Source organism: Acanthochromis polyacanthus, chromosome 1 (genome assembly GCF_021347895.1).
Source record: "Acanthochromis polyacanthus isolate Apoly-LR-REF ecotype Palm Island chromosome 1, KAUST_Apoly_ChrSc, whole genome shotgun sequence".
In the NCBI taxonomy this organism is placed as follows: Eukaryota; Metazoa; Chordata; class Actinopteri; family Pomacentridae; genus Acanthochromis; species Acanthochromis polyacanthus.
In genome coordinates, this window is record NC_067113.1 from 51,948,536 (window position 1) to 51,973,069 (window position 24,534).

Consider the following 24,534-nt stretch of genomic DNA (forward strand, 5'->3'; position numbering starts at 1 on the left):
CAGGCCCCTCTGCTTGAGGCAAGACAGTCTCTTTGTAGGCCATGGAGGCAGATCTCATAGTCCGAGCAAGGTGAGTTTCAGAACGGTATACTGCCAGGTCCACTCTCTCCAGGAGATCAGGGTGGGTCCCCCCCACAGTCTTTCCAAGCGGGCCGTCCCAAAGGACTAGGTCACCCACAATCTTGATAGGCTGTGGGACAAGGCGGCCTTCCCTGTGGCTGATAAGGAGGTCGATCCTTTTGGGACGGACCAATTCCTCCTTTGGCACATTGGGGAAGAACCGTCGCAATTGCTCAGTAGTAACTGGCTGGGCCACTTCAGCAATGTTTTGCAGGCCATAGCAAAGAATCCTGTGGTCTGTGATCTGCCCCTTGGGTGTCTTTACCTTCAGACGCAGGGAATACCTCTGGGTCACAACAGACTTTTTCATACCTCCAACACCGTGTACAATGAGCTTGATGCTCTCACCACTTAGGCCAAGTCGTTCCGCTGCTTCATTGGTGATGTAGTTGGTGTCGGACGCGAGGTCAATCAAAGTACCAATGAGGCACCCAGAGTTTGTGGTGACTTCCATGAGCATCATTACTACTGGATGTTCACCTCCAACGTTAGAGCGGACAGAGGAGGCGGCTTTATTTGAGAATGCACTCTTGCATCGCTCTCTTTGCTCAGGGGTAAGTTCCGCCAGAAACTCCTCTTGCTTCTTAGTGAGGCCAAGCTTCCTTGCTCCATACCTCACAGTGCTACACTCCTCGGTGGTGCTGTCTTTCTTTGGAGTTGGTGGCTTGGGGCACAGTAGGTAGTTGTGGTCCGATGCACCTTCCTTCCGACACTCAGCTTTGGGGCAGAGGAATCTGGCGGTACACCCTTTACCATCCTTAGGGTGGGTTCGCAAACACTTGACGCACAAACCAAGCTCTTTGAGATGAGTCCTTTTACGAGAGAGATCTTGCTCTCTGAAGGTTTTGCATGCGAATAGCTTGCCGGCATGTGAGTCGTCCCCACAGACGGTGCAATTAGGGAGGCCCTCTCTCTGTCCCACCGTGGACTTAGTAAAGGCTTTCCTTCCCTTTTTGTCTGGATGTTCCGGGACCCTTTCCACCATGCTTTTGTCAACAGTGTTTGGCTCGAGCTGGTCCAGCTCTTCAAGGATTGATTCCTGTTTCTTTAGGAACCTCAGAAGGCAGTTGAAGTGGTCAGCGGGCATGAACCCTGAAGCTGGATCAGACTTGTGCACAATCCAGTCCTTCTTGAGTGAGGAAGGGAGCTTGCTCTCGATGGATTGAGCGACTACGCGGTTCTTAACAGCGTCCTCCTCACCCAGAATCTGCAAGTTGTAGAGTGCCTTTTCAACAGCCTGAATCAACTCGATGGTGCGTCTGGGGTTGTTGCCTTTGACAGGTGCAAGGGACTGGACCTCGTTGGCAATGAGCAGGACAATTTTGGCTTTGTTCCCATATTTGCTGTCCAGAAGCATGAACATGTCTTTGGTGGACGTGCAGCTGGTCAGGACAAGCTCCTTCTTCACCCGCTCATGAAGACTATTCAACAAGTGGAACTTTTTGATGCACTCCGCACCTTGGGGGTTTCCCAACTGCTGGAGTTCTTCCCACTCGGTCTTCCACCGGTAATACTCCCTCATGTCACCGGTGAACGTTGGTAGCCGAGCTCTCTCAAGGCTAAACTGGGGCTTGAGGTTGGAGTTTGCATGTGTTGCCGCTGGGGCATGAGTCGGCTCTTGCTGTGCGAGTGGCTGATTCACTGCTCCCATGTTCACTGCAGGCTTTAAGTCAAGGCTGTTAGCGATATCAGGGGGAGAGGGCAGAGCTTTGTCTTTAGCTGCATAGTCATCCTCACGGAATTGTTCTCTTCCCCTTTGTTGCTCGGCTTCATCGTCCTCTAATTTGTCAACCAGTGCAAGCAGTCTTTTCTTTAGTCCCTTGTGGCGTGACTGAAGATCCACCGCCTTTGAACTGGGAACCAAGTCATTCCACTCTGCCAGCATTGCTGCAAGTTCAGTGACCTCTCTTTCAAGTCCTCTTATCCTCAACCTGCGCTCCTTGAAGGTCTTTTGAGGGTTTGCATCTTCCTCCTCTGCTTCACCAATGACAGACTCCGCTGTTTTGACTTGGTTGAAGAATACCTCCTCAGCATAGCTGGTCCAAAATATTCCCTGTGTGGCTTTCTTTACTTCAAGGAACTTGCTTTCGCACTCCAATGTCTTATCGTCAACCTGGGCCGCAGACGCGACAAGGTCCTCATCTGATGATTCCCTGAGAGCTTCGGCATACTGATTCCCAGTATCTGTGACACGGGAAAAGTCAGTTTTGAAGATGCTCCATTCCCTGAGAATGTCAGGTGGTTCCAGAAGTCCAGGTTTGGTGAGGGTATTGCCCCTTTTGCTGAATGAAGCCTGAGCTCTTGATCGCACACTCTTAAGCTTGTCCAGGTCTGACATCGTCACTCCTTTTGTGCTGCCTGGAGAGCCGTTCCACTGTTGGGGTTTGTCTTGCTCTTTTATCCTTTAGGCCAGCAGGATGCGCTAGAGATGGACTTGGGGTTTGGCAAAGTGTGTGTTGAATGGGCTGCACTTAGTCCTGTGCAGTTGGCCGCGGTTTATAACTGTTCGGTTATTCCAAGATTGTCCCCACCGAACAGGGTTGCAAGGAGAGGTTTAAGACGTTGTTATAACTCGTTGTGATTTATTTTGCTTTTGTGGTTTATTTTGCTTGTGTTTGTTAGAGTTTGTTAACAGTTCATCAACAATTTTCCAGTTGTAACCACAATGCAGCAGCAACAGCAACAGCAACAGGTTATAAACCTGTAAAGATGGAAAAGGGCTGTGGTGTAAACTATGCATGGTATTATGAAATAAATATGCACAAATACATATTGCATAAATAGCAGAAATGCATATTGAATAAATAGCATAAATAAACATAGCAAATAGCACAGCAAGAGCATAGCAGCAGTTAAATAGCATGCATAATAGCAAACACAACAATAGCAAATCAAGCATTGCATTTGACACAAGCCACATAAAAAGCCACAAACAAAGCCAAGCAAGCCATGCATTGCATTACTGAAACCATTAAAATACAAATAATTGCTTAAGCTCAATATAAACCAATATCACATAAGCCAATTCCACAATGTACAAAACTTTCTATTAGTAGGTTTAAAGTGCAGAAATAGTGCATGTAGTTCAACAGAGAAGGATTAACACAGCAATCCACTACTACGCCAGTTAAAAGCACTACATTACCCAGCAAGCATTGCTGGGAGGACAAATGGCCAATCAAAATGGCTGACAGAACAAGCAGCCAATCAGAAGCGTCCAAATATCTTAGCCAGCACGGCAAATCAGGAAGTAAAAATGAAAGCGCTCTGATTCAAAACTACTCACGGAGATCTTAAAATTACGGCGTTAAACATTACTCTGTCCACACCGATCACACACAAAACCATGATCAGTCCTACAACACTTAAATCCGGACACACATATATGCTAGAGACAAAAGTCAGCGGCACGGCGGCCCCACGAGCAAACAGAGTAAACCCACGTCTTACCGGTGGCGTCTCTCTCCTCACAAGATGTTTGCCAAACTACGTGAAGTCAAGCTACGTGATGCTTCCCGTTTATAGCCCGTGTCCCGGATACTAGTGTTTTACCAATGTGCGCGGCAGACAGGAAGGAGAACCTCCCACTTCACCTGTGTTTCATTACCGCTAATGCACCCGTGACGCTGACTGATTTAACCCGTGACTGACTGACTTAACATGCATCAAGGTGATGGCTGGAGTGTTTGGATGGTTGATTCTCAGTAGATGCATGGTGGCTGGTTGATTGATTGAGTACATGAGGTTGTTGCTATGGTGATGCTTTAATTACACTGTACATATTCTAGTTTTCTGCCCTGTAAAGTACATTCTCTCATACTTACAAAACAAACAAAACTAAAAAATATTTTTATTTATTTAATATGTTATAATTATCATCATTGCTATTATTAGAATCAATTTTATTATTATTTTGGATGTGAGAGTTTGGTAAAGTTGCTACAGAACACTGCGTTTTGGTGAACGTGACCATTAAAGAAAAAATAGTAAATTCAAGCGCAGTCAGCAAATCTGATCAAAGACACACAATGCTGATTCACATACATTAAAAAAAAAAAAAAAAAAAAAAAAGAATCACAACTTCCCAGATGCAATTTAGGCTATATCAGCCAGGATTCAGGAACTCCATGTTTTCTAATGACCTCCCAGTTTTCTCCTTTAAAGTGAGCGGGAGGTTTTGCGTTTGTGCTTCTGTGCATGTGTGTGTTCCAGCGTATGTATTTCTGTGATTTGAAGATTAAAGATAAAAATAAACAAAATGTAAGAATCTGTAGGCTATACGATCTGTCTTCGTCTGATCTGGGAGCAATAAAGAATTTAAGAGACGGGCTGGTTAACGGGGAGGGAAGTCAGGAGCTCTGAGAGAAGGTCAGTGTTCTCACTCAAAAGTCTGACATGCAATTATACTGCACAGGCCAACACAGGCGGCTTGACTACATGCTGAAATAATGGGCAGAAGTTTCACAACAGCAACTAACCTTTCAGTGTTAGAGTTGGACATTCAAAAACATGCATCTCATGCACGGGAAGGGAAATTGAGAATGGAATGAGGGGAGGAAGTGGAATAACAGAAATGAAGGAGACGACTAAAGAGACAAGACGGGGAGGCGTGGTGAAAGAAAGCCTGAGAGAAAAACATAGAGAAGAGGAACTGGATTAAATAGTGACACTGGATGTGTTGAAGAAGGAGAGACAGGTTGGTGTAAGAGTTCTCTTACCCCCCTGTCCTCCTTCTCTCTCATCCTTTTCTCTGTGTCGTTCTGCTCTGATGCCTCACAGAGAAGCGGCGGAGGCAAATCTGCTCCCTGCACCCGCTTCTTGCTACAAATCAGTTTAGGCTGCACCCAAATGAACTCAGAACTCACAGCCCTTACTTCACTCCTACCGGAGCAAAACATGCAAAGCCAGATCTCTGGAGTTCATTTATGGCCCAGAAAGGCAAACAGAAGAAATACCAACTAATCTAAACACCAGCGATCCTCAAATTCCCTTGAACTGTGTACCCTACGCAGCAATACAAAAAAGGACAGAAGGAATTATATTAAGCGGCAAGAAAATAACCTCATTTTATACCAAGACAGAAATGCACAAAACACGTCAGAGAGCGAGCAAATGTAGAGGAAAAGGAAATCCAGGGTGATTGGAAACAGAACTTACTGTTTCCTGTCAGACTGTTTTCAATTGATCAGATCTCTGTTTTGTGATCCATATATGTGTTTGAGTGCAATTTTTGGAAACAAGAATGATGCAGAATAAATGAGATTGTAAGAATAAATGTCATTCTTAAGAATACTGAAACACCAGACAAACCACAGGAGCAGTTTTTGAGTTTGACCATGTCCTACAGATTTTGGCCTCATGTATATTGTTTGTGCTCTTTTCTCCTCACCCTGGTGTTCACATATTCTTCCATTTCCCTGTATTCATGCTGTGCAGCAGTTTCGCAGCAGGATTCTGTAACCAGTGAGGCACTGTGCTTTCATATACTCTTAAACAAAAAAAAAATTTAATCTCTTACTTCAGTTTTGCAGCAAAACTGTGGAGTCATTTTGTTGTGTTTATCAGTGCAGCCAAGGCCACAATCACTGTGCTTTTTTGCCATCAAGACCCAAGAACTTGTAGTTACCGTCTGTACTAAGGGAGGATGAAATAACACCACAATGTAATTAAGAGGCTGTGTTCCACTCACCTCGTTATGTTAAAAGAAACCAACCAATCAATCAATCAAGTGCCATGCCATTCAGCAAAGACAATCATTTCTCTCCATCTAATCCAATCTTTTGCTTTCTGAATTTGTCACCATGTCGTCAGTCCATCTGTCATTTTCATTCCCTGTCTGCCTGGTCATCTAATGATTTAATGACACCACTGGTCTTTAATTTTGAGTAATCACAAATTAAGAGAAAAGTTCATTAGTGAAGGCAAACAAAAAACAAAAAAACAGAACTAATTCTCTGTGCTGAGAGATGGTCCTGAAAGGTCCTTGTTCCTGTTTGTTGCTTTATTTTCATGGAGATTTTGTTAAATAGTACTTTCTTCAGACATATTACGTTGGTCGTTGCTGTCACAGTAAAAATATGTTTTTGCTGTTTCGATTTTAAGTCTAATATGACCAAAAGTCTTGCACTGCAAATGAATATTTAAATAAATATCTGTAATTTTGCATACATTTTCCTTTTTTCTGGATTTTTGAAATATGGAAAAAATTCTGTTAAAATTACAAAAAAGGTGTCAATGTACAGCTCTAATGTAACATAAAACACGTAACACAAATCCTAATAATTTAAAGAATATTTGCATTTTTTATATGTAGATTACATTTTTATTTAATAGATGAAAGTGGAAAATTGTATATTTTTTGCAAATTACCACATTTATTCATTTATAATTAATTAAATACATATTTTTAATTTTGCATACATTTTCTCTTTTTATTTATAGACATTTTTCTGTATTTTTGAAATGTGAAAAAACACGGTTAAAAATACAAAAAGAAAGTGTCAATGTACAGGTCTAATGTGAGATCAAACGTAACGTAAAGCATAATAATTTTTAAAGATTTTTTTATTTTTGACATGTAGATCAATTTTTATTAAATAGAGGAAACTGTAAAATTATATATATTTCTGATAAATTACTGTTTATTTATTTATTTATTTATATAAATCAAATAGTTTTTATACATGTCATCCCTCATAAAAACACACATAATATCAAGTAAAATTATGAAAATTTATTTTTTTCATTTACAGAACTCATAAGAAATTTAATGTGTGTGCCTAAATGTGCCTAAATTCTTAACCTCCACTCCTTATTTAACATACTTCACCAGTAATAGATAATAATTACACAGTAATCAAGCACTGTGTTTACGCATTTAAAGATATATAGTCTTGGTAAAAAGGATAGTTATGCAAGTCACTGTATTCTGTATTACCAAAAACACCAAACTGTTGAGCGGTAAACAAAAAGCTACAGGAGGTACTGTAAACATGACATTATGATAATTCAAAAGGAAGCAAACAAGGACAAAGTTTATAAGAATCACCAGATACACAGAGCAGTCACTTGGTGAAGTGGTTGTGGACTATTCCGTAGAAACATGCCAAAACTAAACCATTAGTTTAAATATCCCACAAGAAATTTAATATGAAGTGGTACACCTCACTGGCAGAAGTGACACTTGTCTCTTTAATGCCAATTTCAGAATCCGATTACATCAGGATTCTTTCAAAGCAAGACATAAACAATAAGCTGAGGTAAGTCCCACCTTGACATAAACAGGCTTAAATTAGACCAAAAGAAGGAGGAAAAAGTCTGTCAGTTTATGCCACTTAAGTATTTATATATTTTTAGTAATTTTTGAGTGTTCAATATTCTAATTTCTTCCACATACTGGATCTAGGCCACCACTGAGCTACACCTTTAAAGCTCCCCTTAAACCTCACAAAACACCCTGATGTATTACTGTCTGCCAACTTAACAGGGAACGCACGTGCACGAATACACAGCCACACAAACATAAACAGAACAAAACCGATGAGACGAACCAAGCAAAGGAAAAAGCAACACCACAAGGCCGCATTAAAAAGTGATATTAATATGCATCTATTCACACAAACACTCACACACAAGTGCCGTGTAACTGATGGCTGCTTGTTTACCATTCCATGTTCAGTTAAGCCTTCTTAAGAGAAAACGCAGCCCATGCCAAGCGAAAACAAAAATTGAGGGCTTGAAAGCCACCATGATTTCAGTTAATTGCAAGGAGGGCGTAATTTTGAAGCACTTACTCCTGTGAACAGACATCAATAAGTGAGTTGCAGGAAGCAGTTACATTAAAAAAAATAAAATAGGCAGAAAAAAATAAAAATCAATAGACAAACGATTTCTCAAAACCACTCGTTATTTCTCTCATCTTGAATGAAGCCTCAAAAACGAGGCTAATCGCTAGGCTAACACTACCTCCTCCTGGATATATGAAGAAAGGTTGTGTTTTTCTCCCCATATAGCACAAAGGCAGTGCTTAGTGGCTAATCATGGTTGTTCATTCAGCGGGGACTGCTGGAGATCATCCAGGCCTATTAAAGCCACGAGCAACACGATTATCCGACATTATGGCACGTACACCTGCTACTTAAGAGACTAAAAGAAAAGGAAAGATGGGGAGACGACGGGAGATGATACGAAAGGAGGGAGAAGACGACTGGAGAGAGAAGAGAATGGAATATGCCCCTCACATGAAGAGTGTGTTTCCTCATCAGGCAGGGCTAATGGATCACCCACTCAACACCCAGGAAATTATCTCAGGATAGCGCCCTCCTTTTCTCAGACATGATTAATTGATCGGAGCAGAGCGAGAGAACGAGAAGAGAGCAGAAAGAGAGGGAGGTAAAAAAAAAAAGTGCTGATGTACTTCGGAAGAGAGGTAAATTGGAAACAGTGGGGATCTGAAAGACTTGTGCTGACCTTTTTGACTATTAATGAAAGTGGGAAATGGTCACATTTGAAAATGTCTTCCGTTTCTTATAAAAATCTAGAGCAGGAATTGGCACTACTTTAGCACCCCTATTCAGTGTGACATGCTGAGAAGGGAGGGAAGAAAAGGCAGAGGAAGGGTAACGGAAAGGACAGACAAAAATACCAACCACATTCAGACTTTCTGCAAGAATTTTAATTCCAATCAATTCACCTCTGAAATTAAAAAGACGCTTGGCAACACCAAACGTATTCGTCCAAGGCCGTAAACAAAAACTATTTTCCCATTCCAGAGTTAAAGTGTGTGTGTCTGTGTGTGTTTGTGTGCATGCGTCTAACCAGGCTTGCAGTTCTTGCTCTGCTTTGGCCCTGTCTTGCTCCAAGCCTTTATACAGCTCATCAGTGATCTTCTTCCTCAGGGCCTCCTCATCCACTGGGGACAGAAACAGAAAAAAGAAGCAGAGAGAAAGAAGGAGAGTTAAAGTGAGACATTTTAAGTAAACAGCTACTGTTTGCCGACAGGCAAAAGGTCCAAAATTTTTATTTTTTTTTAAAAGAAAAAAGTAAAGACAAAGGTGGGTGTTTTTCCCAACAACTTTTGGAACATCTGCATTAATCAAAAAATGTGCTGTTCATAATGAGCATTTAGTCCATAATGATTGAGTGAGAGTTGTCAGTGTTTGGGCTGAGCAAAGTTGTTTGGTTTGTTGTTAAATTGCTTCATGACAAAAGCTGTTGTCGGCTAAAGCCGCAATTAATCGTGCTAGAAAGTGACGGAAAATGCAAAGCTAATGAAAGATTAAAGATGTTAGAATTTATCAGTCATCGATGACGTAATTAAATGTCAAAAACCCTAAGATGTGATATACACCCTGGACTCAAAAATAACTTGCAACTGGGTAATGTTTGGCAACTTTGGCGGAAAAAAAGCCTTAAAACAGTCATTACCGATCATATTTTGGTTGATTAACTCATGACTTCAGCTCTAGTATGAAGTGTTTATTGAGTTCAGTGCAAGTTCTCTCCGTTTGCTGGGAGTAAAGCAATGTGGGACTGAAAGCTTGGCCTTCAGACTATAGTGTGTGTGTGCAAAGACCTACAGAATTACAGCATAATATCACAACACACACTCACAGAAAAGCACACATACAGAGGTGTAAACATCCTCCCTCCTTAAATCACAGCACGGTACCACCCTGACGACCATGCATATATTCATGTCAGGAGCGTCATATGTGTATGACTCCATGTCTTCACCGGTCTATCTTGGCAGGTAATTAAGCATGAAAGCAAAGATGCCAGTCGGCGACCAGGCCAAAACGTGCTCTGAAGGCAGAAGTGCCATGCGGTGTGCTGCGACACTGCAGTGATTGGGTGGAGAGGAGGGGAGAGGGAAGTGTCTGAGTCTGTCAAGATTACTCTCCCACTGCATTAGTTAGATGGGATAATCCTTATTGTCAGAGTCTATTATTACCTGGTAACATGTGGTAACAGCAGGCCACAAAGACCTAATTCCAGCTAAATCAGATTAACACTAAGGGGGAAACAAAAGGGCCAGAAATATGCAAAGCTGCTCTTCATTTATCATCTTGGGGCCGCAAAACACAGAGTTAAAGAAAAAAAAACACATCATAAAGCATTGCCTTTGCTGATAGTAGTCACTATTACAGTCGTGATTTCACATTTGTCCCAAAGCAAACAATTCCTCAACTTGCCTCACTCCTTTCAGTGTGATTTAATTTCTTTTTACCCTTAAGATTAAAACCCCAGTCGACCTCCTTTAGCTTCATTACTTAAAACCAACTGTCTAAATGCAAGAACCTCCAGTTCTAGATTAAACTACAAATGTCTAATTAAATTACTTAAATGTCACTTGACCCTGGTAATCAGTAAAAACTTGTGTGAAACAATTTCCTAATTACTGAGTCTAATTACGCTAGTGTAATTTCAGGGGAGTGGGTTTTGTTGATCAGTGCCTGTACAGGTGAGGGTGCCTAAAGTATTCCACATTTTCTGAAAACTGAAATACAGATGTGTTAATTTAACTAATTAGATATACTAAATTCAAAGTAATATGTCAATCATTAATTAGGGACACAAACAGTTTCAATCTTTACGTAGGCGATACATAGTCTGAACACTGTCATTGTCAAATAACCTTCAATAATAAAAGTACAACAGCTTAAAGACTGATTTTTCTTTAGTGGTTTGGTGTGAAGATAAAAATAAGTAAATGAAGCTGGCACCTGGTTCCAAAAATGTTTGCTGATGTAAGTGGTGTCATGGTTACATAAAAGCTCCTTCAGCAACTGTGTAAAACAACACTGTTCATAAATGTGACGCTCCTGCGTAAACACACGCACACTAAAAATACACAACACCAGAAGTTAGCTTAAACCTTTCTCTGGCTTCTACCATCGAGAAACTTTTCTTCTCTGCAGCAAACAACACACAACAAGAAGACACAGTGTGACTATTTGGTACAGTAAAGAGAATGAATAAGCGTCAGGCTGTGGGAGGCTCGGTTTTGACAGGGCTTCAGAAGAAACACTAGAACAAACAGAGGTGGTGATTGACAGTTGACAACTTCTTGCTGCATAGTGTATCCTCAAAGACAGAGGCTGCCGTCACCTACAGTCCAGAGGGTGAGAAAATTATATCCATCATGTCAGCCTGCACTCAGAAGCACCATTGATCTCACTGCAGAGGAGAGTCTAATTACAACTCTGTTAAGAACTACGGAAGAAAGAACAACCTGTAGGCCTGAAATCCTGGCAGAGGCTCTGCCATGGGGATGTCAGTCAAGTCACAAGCAATAATGTTTTTTCGTTTTACATCAGAGAAATGTGAAATCATTTTGTGACATACTATCAGCCTTCTGTTGAGAAAAATAATGTGGAGAAAAGTAGACATTTGGAAAAGCACCCTTTAGTTATATGATAAGGGACTGTAGAGGCTACCAATATTAATATACCTGATCAATATCTCATTTATTGTGATGTCATTCTAGGTAACTAGTCTGACTTATATTACTGTTATATTGACAAGAAAGAGGACCACAAAACTGGTCACCTTTGGCTCTGCATGTTACAGACATCATGATACACATACAGCAGCTTGAAGGTGATCTACTGAATATTTACATGGCAACAATAAATCAAACATCACTCAAGGTGATGAAACTAGAGAATTTTTATCCCACTCTGCTGTCTCCCTCATGTCTACAGAGTGATGTAGCCTCCTTTAGCTTACAGTTTGGGTATTACAAACTCACTGTTCAGGTTTGCATTTACAGCGTCTGTATATATAGCAGGAGAAAGCAGCTGTTTCTGGTGGAAAAGCATTGATATACTGCACATAGTAGATGATTATACTTAAAAAGCCACATATCCTCTCTAGAAGCAATAAAAAAAGAGATGCATCTTTCAATATGCTGCTTCAAAGAAAAGTTTCACGAATTTTCTGAACATACAAGACGGTTTTGAAGTAAACAAGTATACTGTCTTTGATATTACCCTATTATATGCTGTCTTTGCTAATTGCAAATGCTTTGCTGTATCTTCTGAAAGCAGCAATAGGCCTTTTATTCCCGTTTGTGAATATGCAAAGGGTCCACAACTATGCTCCAAGGACGGCAGTGCACGTGTGAAATATGCAGCTACTAATGTACTGCACATGCATGGAACAGAGTCCTCCAAGAAGACTAGAAAGTAGGTTAATATTAACTTGACAACCATAGTGTCTCCAGAAGGTGGTATAGTGAAGGCTCAAGTAAGAAGACATGAGATCAAGCATACAGTAATATTAAATTTTATATACCAATATTGCCCAACCTTGGCTGGATTCATAAATATCAAGTCTTTCTTTATGCTTTTTTACCATTAGAAAACAGCTAAACAACAGTGCAGAATGTTTTTGTTGAAAATCTTCCAATTATATAATACTGTTCCAAAAATCTCTAGACTAGATGAATGTGCTGGGAAATCAACTCCTGTCATTATGAACTTTAAAGGTAAGGCTGCCATTTCAGCATCAACTGCCCTTTACAATATCTCACGCTTACATTGAAAATATATACCCTCGAGTAGTGCACAATGAAAAGCAAAATTTAAAAAGTCCTCCAAGTTCAGGCAAGCTTAAGCAACTCCTCATTTATCACCACATCCTCTCCAGCCATGCAGAGAGAGGCTTCAGATTGCTAGCGGGCCCGCAGGGTCAGCGGGAGAACAGGTTCTGATATGATAAACACTGTCTGGGGTCCTTGAGGGAGGCTGGTTAGGGTCAGAGACAATTCCAGATCGACAGAGCCTGTGTCAATCCTGAGTAGGACATGTAAATGTTAAAAAGATTAAAAACTCATCATCTTTTTAGACGTGTCCCCCTCCTTCCCTTTCTCACCAATCACTAAACCCTGTGGAAAAACCCACAGAGGAGGACGCGAGGCGACGGAGCACAGGCTATTGGCAGTGGAGATAATAGACGAAGGCAAATTGCGTTTCTCATCAGAAGTTTCATTAACCCCAGGACCCGCATGGAGGGCATAATCTGTAACATTACCACTTCCTCACGTTTCTACCTTGCGCTTAGCCGAGTCACCACACATCCTCCACTATGTACAAATAGGGAAAAAAGGAAGAGAAAAGTGCCAAGAGCAGGCTTCCAGGCCTGGCAGGCAGGTGCCACTCTGATCATCTGATTTTCTCTATTATTCACACTGTTTTCTGTTCAGCCAACCTCATGTGTTGGAATAGGCGCGAACGGATCATTTTGACAAAACAACAAGAAAAGTTTCAAAAGGCGAGAGATACACTTGATGAGTGTGACATTCACATTTATGCACACACACACTTAGTCACCCCCATTTCTCCCACTGTTTTCCTTTGTCTCTCTCATTTTCCCCCATTCTCTCTGCTGCACCTGGGAGACATCTTTAAGCAGGCTATTAGTCCAGAGCAGTGTGTGGGCTCTGGCATATGAATATTTATAGCACATTGGAGAAGGTGTAGGAGGTTCAACCTTGACTACGGTGTAATCAGCACACATACTGACTCAGGCCACGATTTAGAGACAGCCGACCTGCTGAGAGCCTCACTCGATACCCAACTCTCGTGGACACACATAATCAATGTCCGCCTCATTAAGGTCATACCCTTTGAGGATTGGGCTGAACTTTGCAACATTTTTAACGAGATTCACATTCACATTCATCATACTATTTTTTTTTTTTTTTACTACCGGTATTCCTTAAGAAGAACGTGCTTGATCAATCGTCTGAGTTGACTTTTTTCCCCACTCTTTTATAATACTTTTTAAACTTGGTACCTTACTTAAGCTGTGAGGTGACCTTGCAAGGAGAGCATATTCAAAATACCTCGGTAAATGTCAACACGCATTATGGCTGCATGACAAATATAAGCGGCAGTGTCTGGCGGGAGTCAGGTACACACTTGCAGATAAATGGAAACCGTGATGGTGAGCGTGTAGCAACATTAAAAATGCAGCCAATGCAAACACACAGTCTCTCTCCCAAACACTGCAGATATACTGCACACTCAAGGTCCCTAAAGACCTTTGCCTCAAATCAAACTTGGTATAAGTGTCTCTAGACTGAAATAGCAACAAAAAGGGGGTGAAAACACATAGCAGCAATGCAACTTTATCAAATATTTTAGGAGTTGCATTCATAGCTGGCCACTTTAAAAGAAAATCTGTGAGCAGATTTGTGATTTTTCATGAACATTGTGTTTGGCAGTGAAAGCAGCAGGCAGATTCTAATAAGAATGACACTCAGTGCACTCCACGCCTGTTGCAAAATGAAATGACTTATTGTATTTATCATTTAATCTGAAAACTAATTAGCCCAAATAATGGAGTGAGAACTTTATTCAACATGAAGAAAAATGAAACTCTGTTGATATCGTGGCCTTGGACTTCAACGCAGAAAGTGTTTTTGTTAAACATACATGAAGTAGTCTAATTTAATTTTCTGTCCCAATCACCACTACGGGAAAATAGAATTCTGTGTGCACCGTGATCCTCATTCAGTCTTCTACTTCAGCTCTTAACGCTAACATCTGGGCTGCTTTCAGCTACACTTCATTCAGTTTTATCATGTCAAGCTCTCTGTAATTGACCAGCAGTTACCCCTCCCTGAGCCTGACAGCCAGTAATCAGCCTGGAGAAGTGCCCCGACATTGTCCAATAGTGTTACTTATATGTTCAAACAAAAAGGCAAAGGGGCACACATAAACTCCTGTGTCATACCATTAAAGCCCCCACGGCCAAATAAATATTGAACACACACGCCCACCACCTCCTCCTCTTAATGAGGCCTGGAGGTTTGTTGTGTGAAACTGCGGAGGTGTCGTTTTAATCACTGGAGTCAGTGTGGCGTGGCATAAGTTGGCCTTTTTTAATTACCTTACTGATTGAGCACAGTCAAGGATGGGGGAGCCTGCCCACACCCTGGATGCCACCCTCTGAAGAACATGCACCTACAGCCTCTTCTGTACTGTGTAATGAACACGTAACATTCAAATGTCCTCTGCCGGAGATGTCAAGGGATAAGGGACACGCGCCCACATTAGCGAGACAATAAGGCTGAAACTTTATTTTGTGAGAGTTTGTCTTTGTTTGACTCAGCGCATACGCATTATTGAGTGTTACTCAATTAAGTCGTTATCAGGGTAGTTTGATTTTTTGCAAGGTTGTGAGGCATTGAAAACAAGCTGAAAACCCAGCGCTGATAGACTCAACAGAAGTACGTAACATTGCTGGCTTCATCAGTCGGTTGAAGTGGCAAACATAAGTCACTTTTACGCTAATGTTCTACACATATTTTTTTTCCAGAAATACCCACTGAACTGACTCCAGAGAGGTGGGAGATATGTCATGTGAGATTCAACACTACATTAAGTGACAAAATGCACAATAATGCCCTTTTTGATAAAAGGCAAAATCGAAATCTACTTTCAAACAACTTTTTGGCTGCAGTTTACAAACTATGACATGTGAAGAAAAGGACAGTGTGACATGCCGTTAAAACATAACCGATCCCGTCTCCATGTCAGAGGTACTTTATAGTTAAAAGTTACTTTTGGTGTTCCACGTGTGTTAATGCAAGACATTCTCTTGCTTTGGAGACACACATCTGGATCCTGCTGCTGTGTGATGCTGCAGGTATTTAATAAACTCAAAAATAAAGACTCGTACAAACAACTTAAATATGTAGCTTCTGCAAATTTACAGAAAAATAGACCAGGGGGCTCATTTAGATGTGAGGGTGACGCATTAAGATGCTGTCAGATGAATGGGAAGGCATGTATATCTGAAATGAGCCATAGTTTCACTGTACAAAGGTACTAGAGCAAGTGTGTCAGCAAACAGTTACCCTGAACACAGTCACAATATACAAAGCCACATTAGTATTCATTTTAAGTCATTTTTGGTCAACTGGAGAATTGAAGTTCAATACTCACTGTCCTTTAGGTCAGTTGTTGATCTCTACCAACTCCTGAGAGAAACATCTGAGCGTAACAACACTAAATTTGCCACTACATTCACCAACTAGTCGCAAAATGTGTTCGATCTCTGTTGATGCTGGACAGGTAGAGTATAATGGGCTTTTAGGGCTTTCGTTCTAATAGCAGCTGCCTTTTGTGGCAAAAACAGTAAATCTGTGTGCCAGAAAACCAAAACAAAGACCTGAAAGATGTTATAAATCCCGACAGAGTAGCAGGGAGCTGCAGACACAGGAGATAATTCTGTTTTGGTCCCTTATGGTTTACTATGAGTGATCCTTTCATGTACAAAAATCTCTTAAATGAAAGCAAAATGCACAAAGAAAGAGAGAAAAAGTAAACATACCCAGAAGAAAAACAATAAAATAAATAATACATTTAAAAAAATAATAAATAGAGACTATATTCAACTCTAACTTTACCACTTTCAGTGTCCTTACAAACGGCAGAAAGAAATAGGGTTCTCATGACAGCTTCAGCTCCACAGTGACGAGGCAGAACGGAGGGCCGCTAATTACAGCATCAATTTATTAACACTATTACAAGAAAGAATTAATCATTTCATTAACAGTTAGGAGTCGGCAATGCATCATAATATGACCGTTGCTACTGTGAGGCCCATTTTCAAAATTAAGACTAATTACAACCCGCATGAAAAGTTGGAGACAAAAAGCTTAAGGTGGCTTACAGTAAACACCCACGCAATAAACATCATTAAAATTCAATGTAGCGGGACTTAAAATAAATCCCTGGACAGTTCAGTCCCACGTAACCTTTGCCTTCTAATTAACCATGCTACCCAAAAAATGGCCCATACATTTCAGGATAAAATGAGCCATTACCCAGAACAACGTATTACTTTGGTTTTTAAAAATTGTCTTTTGTTTGAAGGAAAAGGACCCAGGTTTGCTCAGTTTGCAAGGTCGAAAATCACAACAGTAGAAACTTTAAATTCTCCCAGGTACTTAGCTACGAGAGGTTTCAGTTTAATTCATGATGCAACTACTTCATTCTCAACTTCTACATGCAAAGTGGGTTCTATGTCAGCTCCTCTGTTTCTCGGTTTTAATTAAGCCACCCCTAATCAACAGTCAGTCATGATACATTTTCAATCAACATCACATGACCAAACAACATGCTTCATAAAGCAATGACAATGAAGCAAACTCCTCTACCTGCTTCCATCCATGAAGAGTGCTACCAACACAAATGTCCTGTAACCTGGAAAACAACTCACCTGGTGCAGCAGCAGGTGGTGGGACTGGACTGGACTCAGGGACCGCAGCAGGTGATGCTGGTTCCACTGTGGGCTGAGGAAGAGGTGCAACTGGTTCACAAGGAGCAGTAAACTCAGGAAGGGGAGGTGCAGCGAATGGCTCAGCAGGCTGAGGGGACAATGTGTCCCCTGAAGGTGAGACGGGTGGTGGCAAGATGGTGACAGACTCAAAAACAGGAGGGGAAGACAGGGGTTCTGATTCGGGAAGCGGGGGAGCACTGATGGCCTCAATCTTGACAGGAGGCGGTATGATTTCAGCAACAGATGAAGAAGCAACAGGTTCAATCACATGTGGAGGAGCGACGGGTTCGATTATTGGAGGAGCAAAAGCAATGGGGTGATTTATGGGAGGAGGTGATGGTTTGATTGCAAGGGGAGGAGCTTCGATCACAGCTGGAGCAGGGCAGGGAGCGGGAATCATGGGATCAGTGGGAGCAGAAGCAGGGGGAGGAGGGAGAGAGGATGGCAAAATCATCTCGACAGCAGCAGGGAGAGGAGGAGGAGGAGGTGCAGCTGCAGGATCAAAAGCAGAAGCAGCAGCAGCAGGAGCTGTAGCTGTAGCTGGGGGGGATGGAGTAGGGAGCACCATGTCAACCATGGTGGGTGCTGCTACCTGTTCTGCAGGAGGAGGAGGAGGAGATGGTGGAGATGCAGCCACAGTCTCTGTGGCAGATGGAACTGGAGGAGGAGGAGCTGGAGGTGTAACAGGTTCTACACGAGGAGGGGAGGAGGCAAGGAGGTGATCGGGTCAAAGAGGGGAGGCACTGGCCGGAGGAGAGAAGGAGCTAGGGGAGGTGCCGTGGATGGCGGTGGAGTGGGAGCATGATGTTGTTTTTGTGGAGGGTCTGCGGGTTCCCTCATGCGCTTGATGACGTTCTCGGAAAGCTGCAAAGGAGAATGGAGGAAAAGTTTTAGTGGGACGGGGAGTTGGTTTAAAAAGGCATGCAATCATTTTAAAAGAGATTAACGCAAAAGAGAGAGAGAGAAATAAATACTGTAAAAAGAAAGAATCAACAGATTTCCAACTTTACGGACAGTTCTTTAATGAGTTACCTGCAGCATACAGCTCCATTAGGGGGAAAAAGAAATTAACTTTGCAATATTACCTCAAAATGACTTCATTCTACATCTCTCAAAAAATTAGTTTGTTGCAAACAGATTCTCCAAAGAAAAAAAAGTTCTTCTGTCATTAGTGATTCAGTTGTGACAAGTAGCCAAATGAGAAAAATTTAGGGACTTTTTTTAGATGAACGGGGAAGAACTGCAGACTGTGCAGGCTGTACAGAACAACAAATTTTAAAAAAACAATTAAAATGCCAGTAAAATATCTATAGTATATACAGTCACCAGTTTCTAGCAGTATTAGTATCACCTCTGCCCTTGAAAAAATGTCGTAAGTATTCATTCTAGGTTTTCTCAAATTTGGTAAAACAAGTGATCAGAAAAATGCTACCTTTTCTTGAACAATTTATGATATTATAATTGTGTCATATTGCACAGAACACATTTTTGCCCTTTTGCTACATCAACAGCCTTGTCTGTGCTGTTTCCATATAGGCGTAGGACTAATGACTAAAAATGTGACAGGAGTTAAAAACTGTCAGAAGCTAGCTGGGGTTCAGAGGTTGAAATTATTGGATCTCAGTACAAATAGTTGGAGCAAATAACTTCCCATTAAAACACCCTTTGTTTGTACATTTATCTTTGTGTACAGACTGAACAGACACAATATGTTAATAAATGAGCTGTAGACGGAATTGTAGGTAGTTTTTTTAATATAAAACATGCAGTTTGATCTTTTTCATTTATTTTGCATAGCCATCCATATCCTATCAGACTAGATAGAGTGCTGTGTGAATGGCATCAATCCTCTAATCTAACTATCAGCAAGAGAACAGCTTGCTAGTTTAAGTTAAGCAGTAGTTGTGTAGCTATGGAAAGCTACACGTGATGTTTAAGAGGGGAATCTTTCTGACTTAGATCAACATTACAGCAAAGGCATAAACAGTGTTCCACCTTGGAGAGAGGTAACAATAGCCTTGCCATGTTGGGCTATCTGAGTAATAACAGACAGAGTCATGCCAACGAAAGTCTAATCTGATCGGCTAAACCCTCTCAGTCTATTTTTAACATCAGCTGACAGGGGCATTAAAGAACTTGTGACAGCTCTCTAATAGCAGATACTGGCAGCGACTCTATTTCTACATTAACACCATGCACATGTTTCCACCTTTATGTGAAAACCCTACATAGTAAGACTATCTACAATCAAGATACAGCTGCAGGTTATGTCATAAGAGTCGGTCTCATTCATGAATTAGTGGCAGACAGCAGTGCACAAGGTTGGTGATGTCAACATTTACAAAGTGACACTACAAGGTTAACTGTGTCTCAGTCTAACAGCCACTGCAGGGGCTACTAGCTAAACACTGTTTTAACTGTAAACTTAACTACTTCAGGTTAGCATACAATAGCATTCACAATGAATGAAAGTTTCCAGGCTGCTAATGTAGCACTTTAGCTAGCACAGCATCACATTCACAGCCTAATTTACTTTTGAATCACTTGATATTGAATTGAGGGGTCTTGTAACACCTGTTTAAGCAAGTTTGTATCCTGCCACCTACCCGTATGCCCTTCACCACTGTTATATTCTCGTTCTCGTCTGACTCAAATGACACGCGGCGGGTGCTGTTGTTTGCTCCCATTGTCAGTCCGCTGCTCGTCAGTTGTCTCGGTTACATGTAACGTGAAAGACTTACATCCACTTCTGTTTTTAGACACTTTTAGACACGCTAAAGCCGACTGCGGCAGGCTAAGGCCCACACTACACTGCTTAGGAGCGTCTGCACTTCCTTAGCATCACGTAATTGAAGAACGTGCGAGTTGATTGGCTAAAAAGCCGAAACCCGTCCCAACATCAGCGATCTTCATTGGTTACAGTTTCCAAGCGCACCGAGTTTGACAGCATCGTTCACTGAAAGAACTACAACAATCCTGTGCCAAACTGTTGCAGTTGATACATTCGTGTACCTATACATATAAACTTGTGTAATTATTGGTATCTTCCATTATAGGTTCTCCCTAAAACATTCCTAACCTAGTTTATGACAAGACTAACATTTTTTTCAATGCAATATGTACTAATACTTAGGATAAGACATACTTCAATTATTTCTAACAGGTGATAAGATTTGACTGACTATACTTAAATAAAAGATACCAAACAAATACAAACACATCATGGAATATTTCACTTATTTTTATTTATTCTAATCTGAATGGGTAAGTATTTGTTGTTAAAACTTGTGGGATTTTTACAACAGTATAGATGTCACGAAACAACTAAGCATGCATTATATTCGAAGTGATAATGGGCAGATGGAGAGTGGGATCAGAAATCAGAAATCACAAGTTAGTAACAAGCTCGTGGCATGTTGTCCCGTTTTTCCTTAAGGGCTGGGCAAAATTGTCAAACATTTTTGGCGACAAGAGCATATGTTGTTGAATGTATCCATCCAGTGCGTCATGTGCTTGCAGGCTGTCTGAAACAATTTCTTTGACAACAAATGGTGCTGCAAGACTTTTAGCTAGTACCAAGAAAAAGGGAAAGCATTGTACATGTACTTTCCCAACACTGGTTTACGGAATTGATTGCAAGCTTCTTTAATTTGTTCATAAAGCCACCTGGGTGCATGTCTGATCTTCTCTGTCCCTACTTTATCTCAAGGCCTGTAAGATTCTCAGAACAGCTACTTTTAACTATTCCTTGATCAAGGCTGGTGGTTAAGGGTATCAAGACTTTGCAGTCATAGCTCCAAAGCTTTGAAACTACCTGCCTTGGTCAAAAGAGTGTTCCTTCTCTACTGATATTTTCAAGAAAAACCTCAAGACATGCATGTTTTCAGTGACTTTCAGCTCTGCTATCTATGGTGTCGACACTTAATATTTATCTCATGATAAAAATTGATCAAACAAGTTGCTATTCTTGCCTATTTTTGTATTTTATACTATTTCATTTGGTTTTACTAATTGACTTTTACAAATTTTATCTTTTTTTTTGCTGTCGGCCTGAAAATATGTATAGCCTTATGGAGGGTAACTAGACCCACCCTGGCAGAGAATTAAATTCGTTGCCGTGGGTTGTCTAGCGCGGCTAGGCTACAGCTTACCTATAACTCTGCTCAAACACAGAAAAAATTATTCGACTTTACACCTTGGCAAGTTGTAATACTGGAGTAATTCAGCCATACATGTTTGGCCTTGGAAACTAATTCCGAAAAAGATTAGTGATACGGAAAGTCTCACCCTGCAAACTGACAGGATTGCTTCCCTCAGTTGGTTAAATATGAAACCATTCATATTAAAATCTTAATCCTTGTTTTTGAGGCTGTTAACAGTCTTAGCGTATAAATGTTTAACAATGGTACTAAACAGTAATTTTTGCCATTTTATGTCCTTTGCATACATATATACATATATCTGAATGTAGAAGTATTTAGGACAGGTTATCTGGCCCTCTAGGAATGTGAATGAACTCTCAAATCATTTGCTTTAAAGTGATTGCCTAATATTACAGCATATTATTTACTATTACAATAACTGATGAGGATCAAAATTTTACTATTTCAGTTGCTACTTCCAGCACAACAAATCAATTTTTAAAGCAAACAAAACATAAGTTAATAAATGATGAAGTTGGTGATTGAAGTCAACACAAGCTCTGATTTGTCTGGTTGGCTGTGTTGTCTCTCATCTTGATTTGATTAAAAAAAAGACAGAAAGAAGGAGCTAAACTGAGGAAAAACTGTGGAGAAGATGAGACTGGATGTGTAAAACATGAGGCCCAACTGCGAGAACAATGCTGTCAGATTTTAAAATTGAAGAATGGTGCAATACGTTCCAAGCACATCAAGAAGAGCAATGACAGTTCCTGAAATGGAAATAGAAGTGAGAAGAGAATAGAAAGAGAAGCAATAAAAATGGAAGCATAGATCCAATATATAGCCAAATTCAGTGGTCATATGCTAAGAACCTTTGCCTCACAACTTTTCCATCTGTCATTCCAACATTCTGAGAATCAATCTCAGGTTGCAGAGCCGAATCATCTTTGCATTTTGTTTTTGGTCTGACTGCTATTTATTTTGTTTGTCACGTGTGCATTTAATCATCAATCCTTGTTCCTGACACACAAATAATTATGATCTTGATTTCACTTGATTCTTTACAATCTGTGCCAGCTTCCAGTGAAGTTCCTTAACGTCAATATCTCTCTCTGACATCAACTGATTGTCATTATTGTTGAACTGTCACAGGATTTTCCTTTTATCAGTGCTGGCATGACTGACATTTAAACTAATTTTGAAGGGGTAATCTCTCTGTTTACCATCATTGTCTTTCCTCACTTTGTTTTATATATGTTCAAAACAAACGCTTTATTCATTTATTGTCGATTTCCATTTTCCATAAGTTTCTGGATTATGTCATTTGTTCACTGAATCTGTTTTAGCTCCATATTGAAGAGAACTGAAACCTAAAAGCAGACACATGGAGCATGGCTAATGTGATAAAAGTAGGTTCTGCTCAGTAGTTAAGCTGGTTTAAACTGTAAAATGCAGCAGTCAGAACACACAAAAATGAAATAAACAAGGGGAAAAAAACGTTGTTTACATACCTTAACACAATTCCACACATTACCGGTGCCCTAAAGCATCTTAGAATATCAAAAGGCAGCAGAGAGTCAATAAAATATATATTTAAACTGCACACACAACACATTTAAGCATGAATATCACAGCAGAAAAGTCACTTTTACCTTCTGCTACATAATGTAATCAACAGTTGGGATTATGCACTTAATAAATCAGGGATTTAAAAATGTTTATTAATTCACATTTACATTGAAACTGCAATTCCACTACGAGTGTCCAAATTTATTCCCTCTTAAAAAATGCTTGATACAATATCCATTTCAGAAACTCACACAGCCTCACAGAACATAAAAAGGCACTCTGGAAATTTGATACGCCTCAAGGAGAGAGGATATTATAAGGAATGACAGTTCATAAGAATCCTTCCGTAAACCTGTTATATTATACGCACACGATAAACCCAATGCAGTTTTTTTTCTTTAATACAAAACTCTTTTCTGCTGATTTGTGTGTTTTTGTGCTTTCTGCATCATGTGTGTTTCAGATGATGTACAAACATAAATCAATGAAAACCTTTTTAGGAATTCATTGCGGTTGTGTTAGGTGATATCATTGGAAAATTCCATATATACTGAAGATTCATTGAGATCTTTTACACAATATAAACCCTAATCAAAATCATATATTTAATTTAAAGAAAACTATTTACCGGGATGACAGACAGCACAGTATGAGCAAAACAATACAAAAATTATTGATATACGAGCGAAATGGAAAAAAAGCAGATGCTATGTTATAAGGTCTGACAAGAAATTCCTTCCACAGCAGATGATACAAAATGAATATTTCAACACTAAGAACAAAGAAAATATGGAAATAAGCAGGACTGGACCTTGGTGTGGAGCTGTGAGGCCTTCAGCATGACTCAAAGTCAAATCTGGACAGATTATACTATTTGGATATATTTGGATATCTTTATATATCACACAGCAGCAACGAAAAATGTGTTTTCTCATCTTCTGCCATTCTCTGACATTATAGATATTCGAATGCTTTAGTGTTGTCATATTCCCCAAAGGGAACTCGCTCACCCCCACAACAAGTCAGCTGTGAACAGATTATGTAATAAAAAATTAGAATTTGCGGCAATGCCCTGAGGGCGCGCTCTGAAAAGCCTCAGGCGGTATTGAATACAGTGCTTATAGAAAAGAGGTGGGATTGAATGTTCCACTGAGGAAAAGGGGCCCCTGCTTGTTGACTATGACAGCATTATTATAGAAAGCAAGATTATTATTACAACCGACTCCTGACTTTGATGCGGAGCAATTATGCCGCTTGGCGATCTGGTTAATTTATTGGTAATACCTGATTCAAAGACCATGTGCAGTAGAGAGGAAACTAGTTTTCCTGCATGCACAGCGTCCATTGATATTAGATTCATATGTTTCTGCCACCTAGATGTAAATGGGATTTGCATCATACCCATCTT

General features: G+C 40.4%; 1 protein-coding gene across 1 annotated transcript in view; it reads right to left on the bottom strand.

Moving 5' to 3' along the window:
* chchd3a (coiled-coil-helix-coiled-coil-helix domain containing 3a) overlaps window positions 1-20,256 on the bottom strand; it is an 86,859-nt gene extending 66,603 nt beyond the window's left edge. The window contains 5 exon segments of the mRNA XM_022195670.2: window positions 8,938-9,031; window positions 17,356-17,428; window positions 18,008-18,120; window positions 18,123-18,279; window positions 20,022-20,256. Coding sequence (XP_022051362.2) covers window positions 8,938-9,031; window positions 17,356-17,428; window positions 18,008-18,120; window positions 18,123-18,279; window positions 20,022-20,102 — 518 coding nt within the window. The 5' untranslated portion in view covers window positions 20,103-20,256.
* Window positions 20,257-24,534: the final 4,278 nt, after the last annotated feature.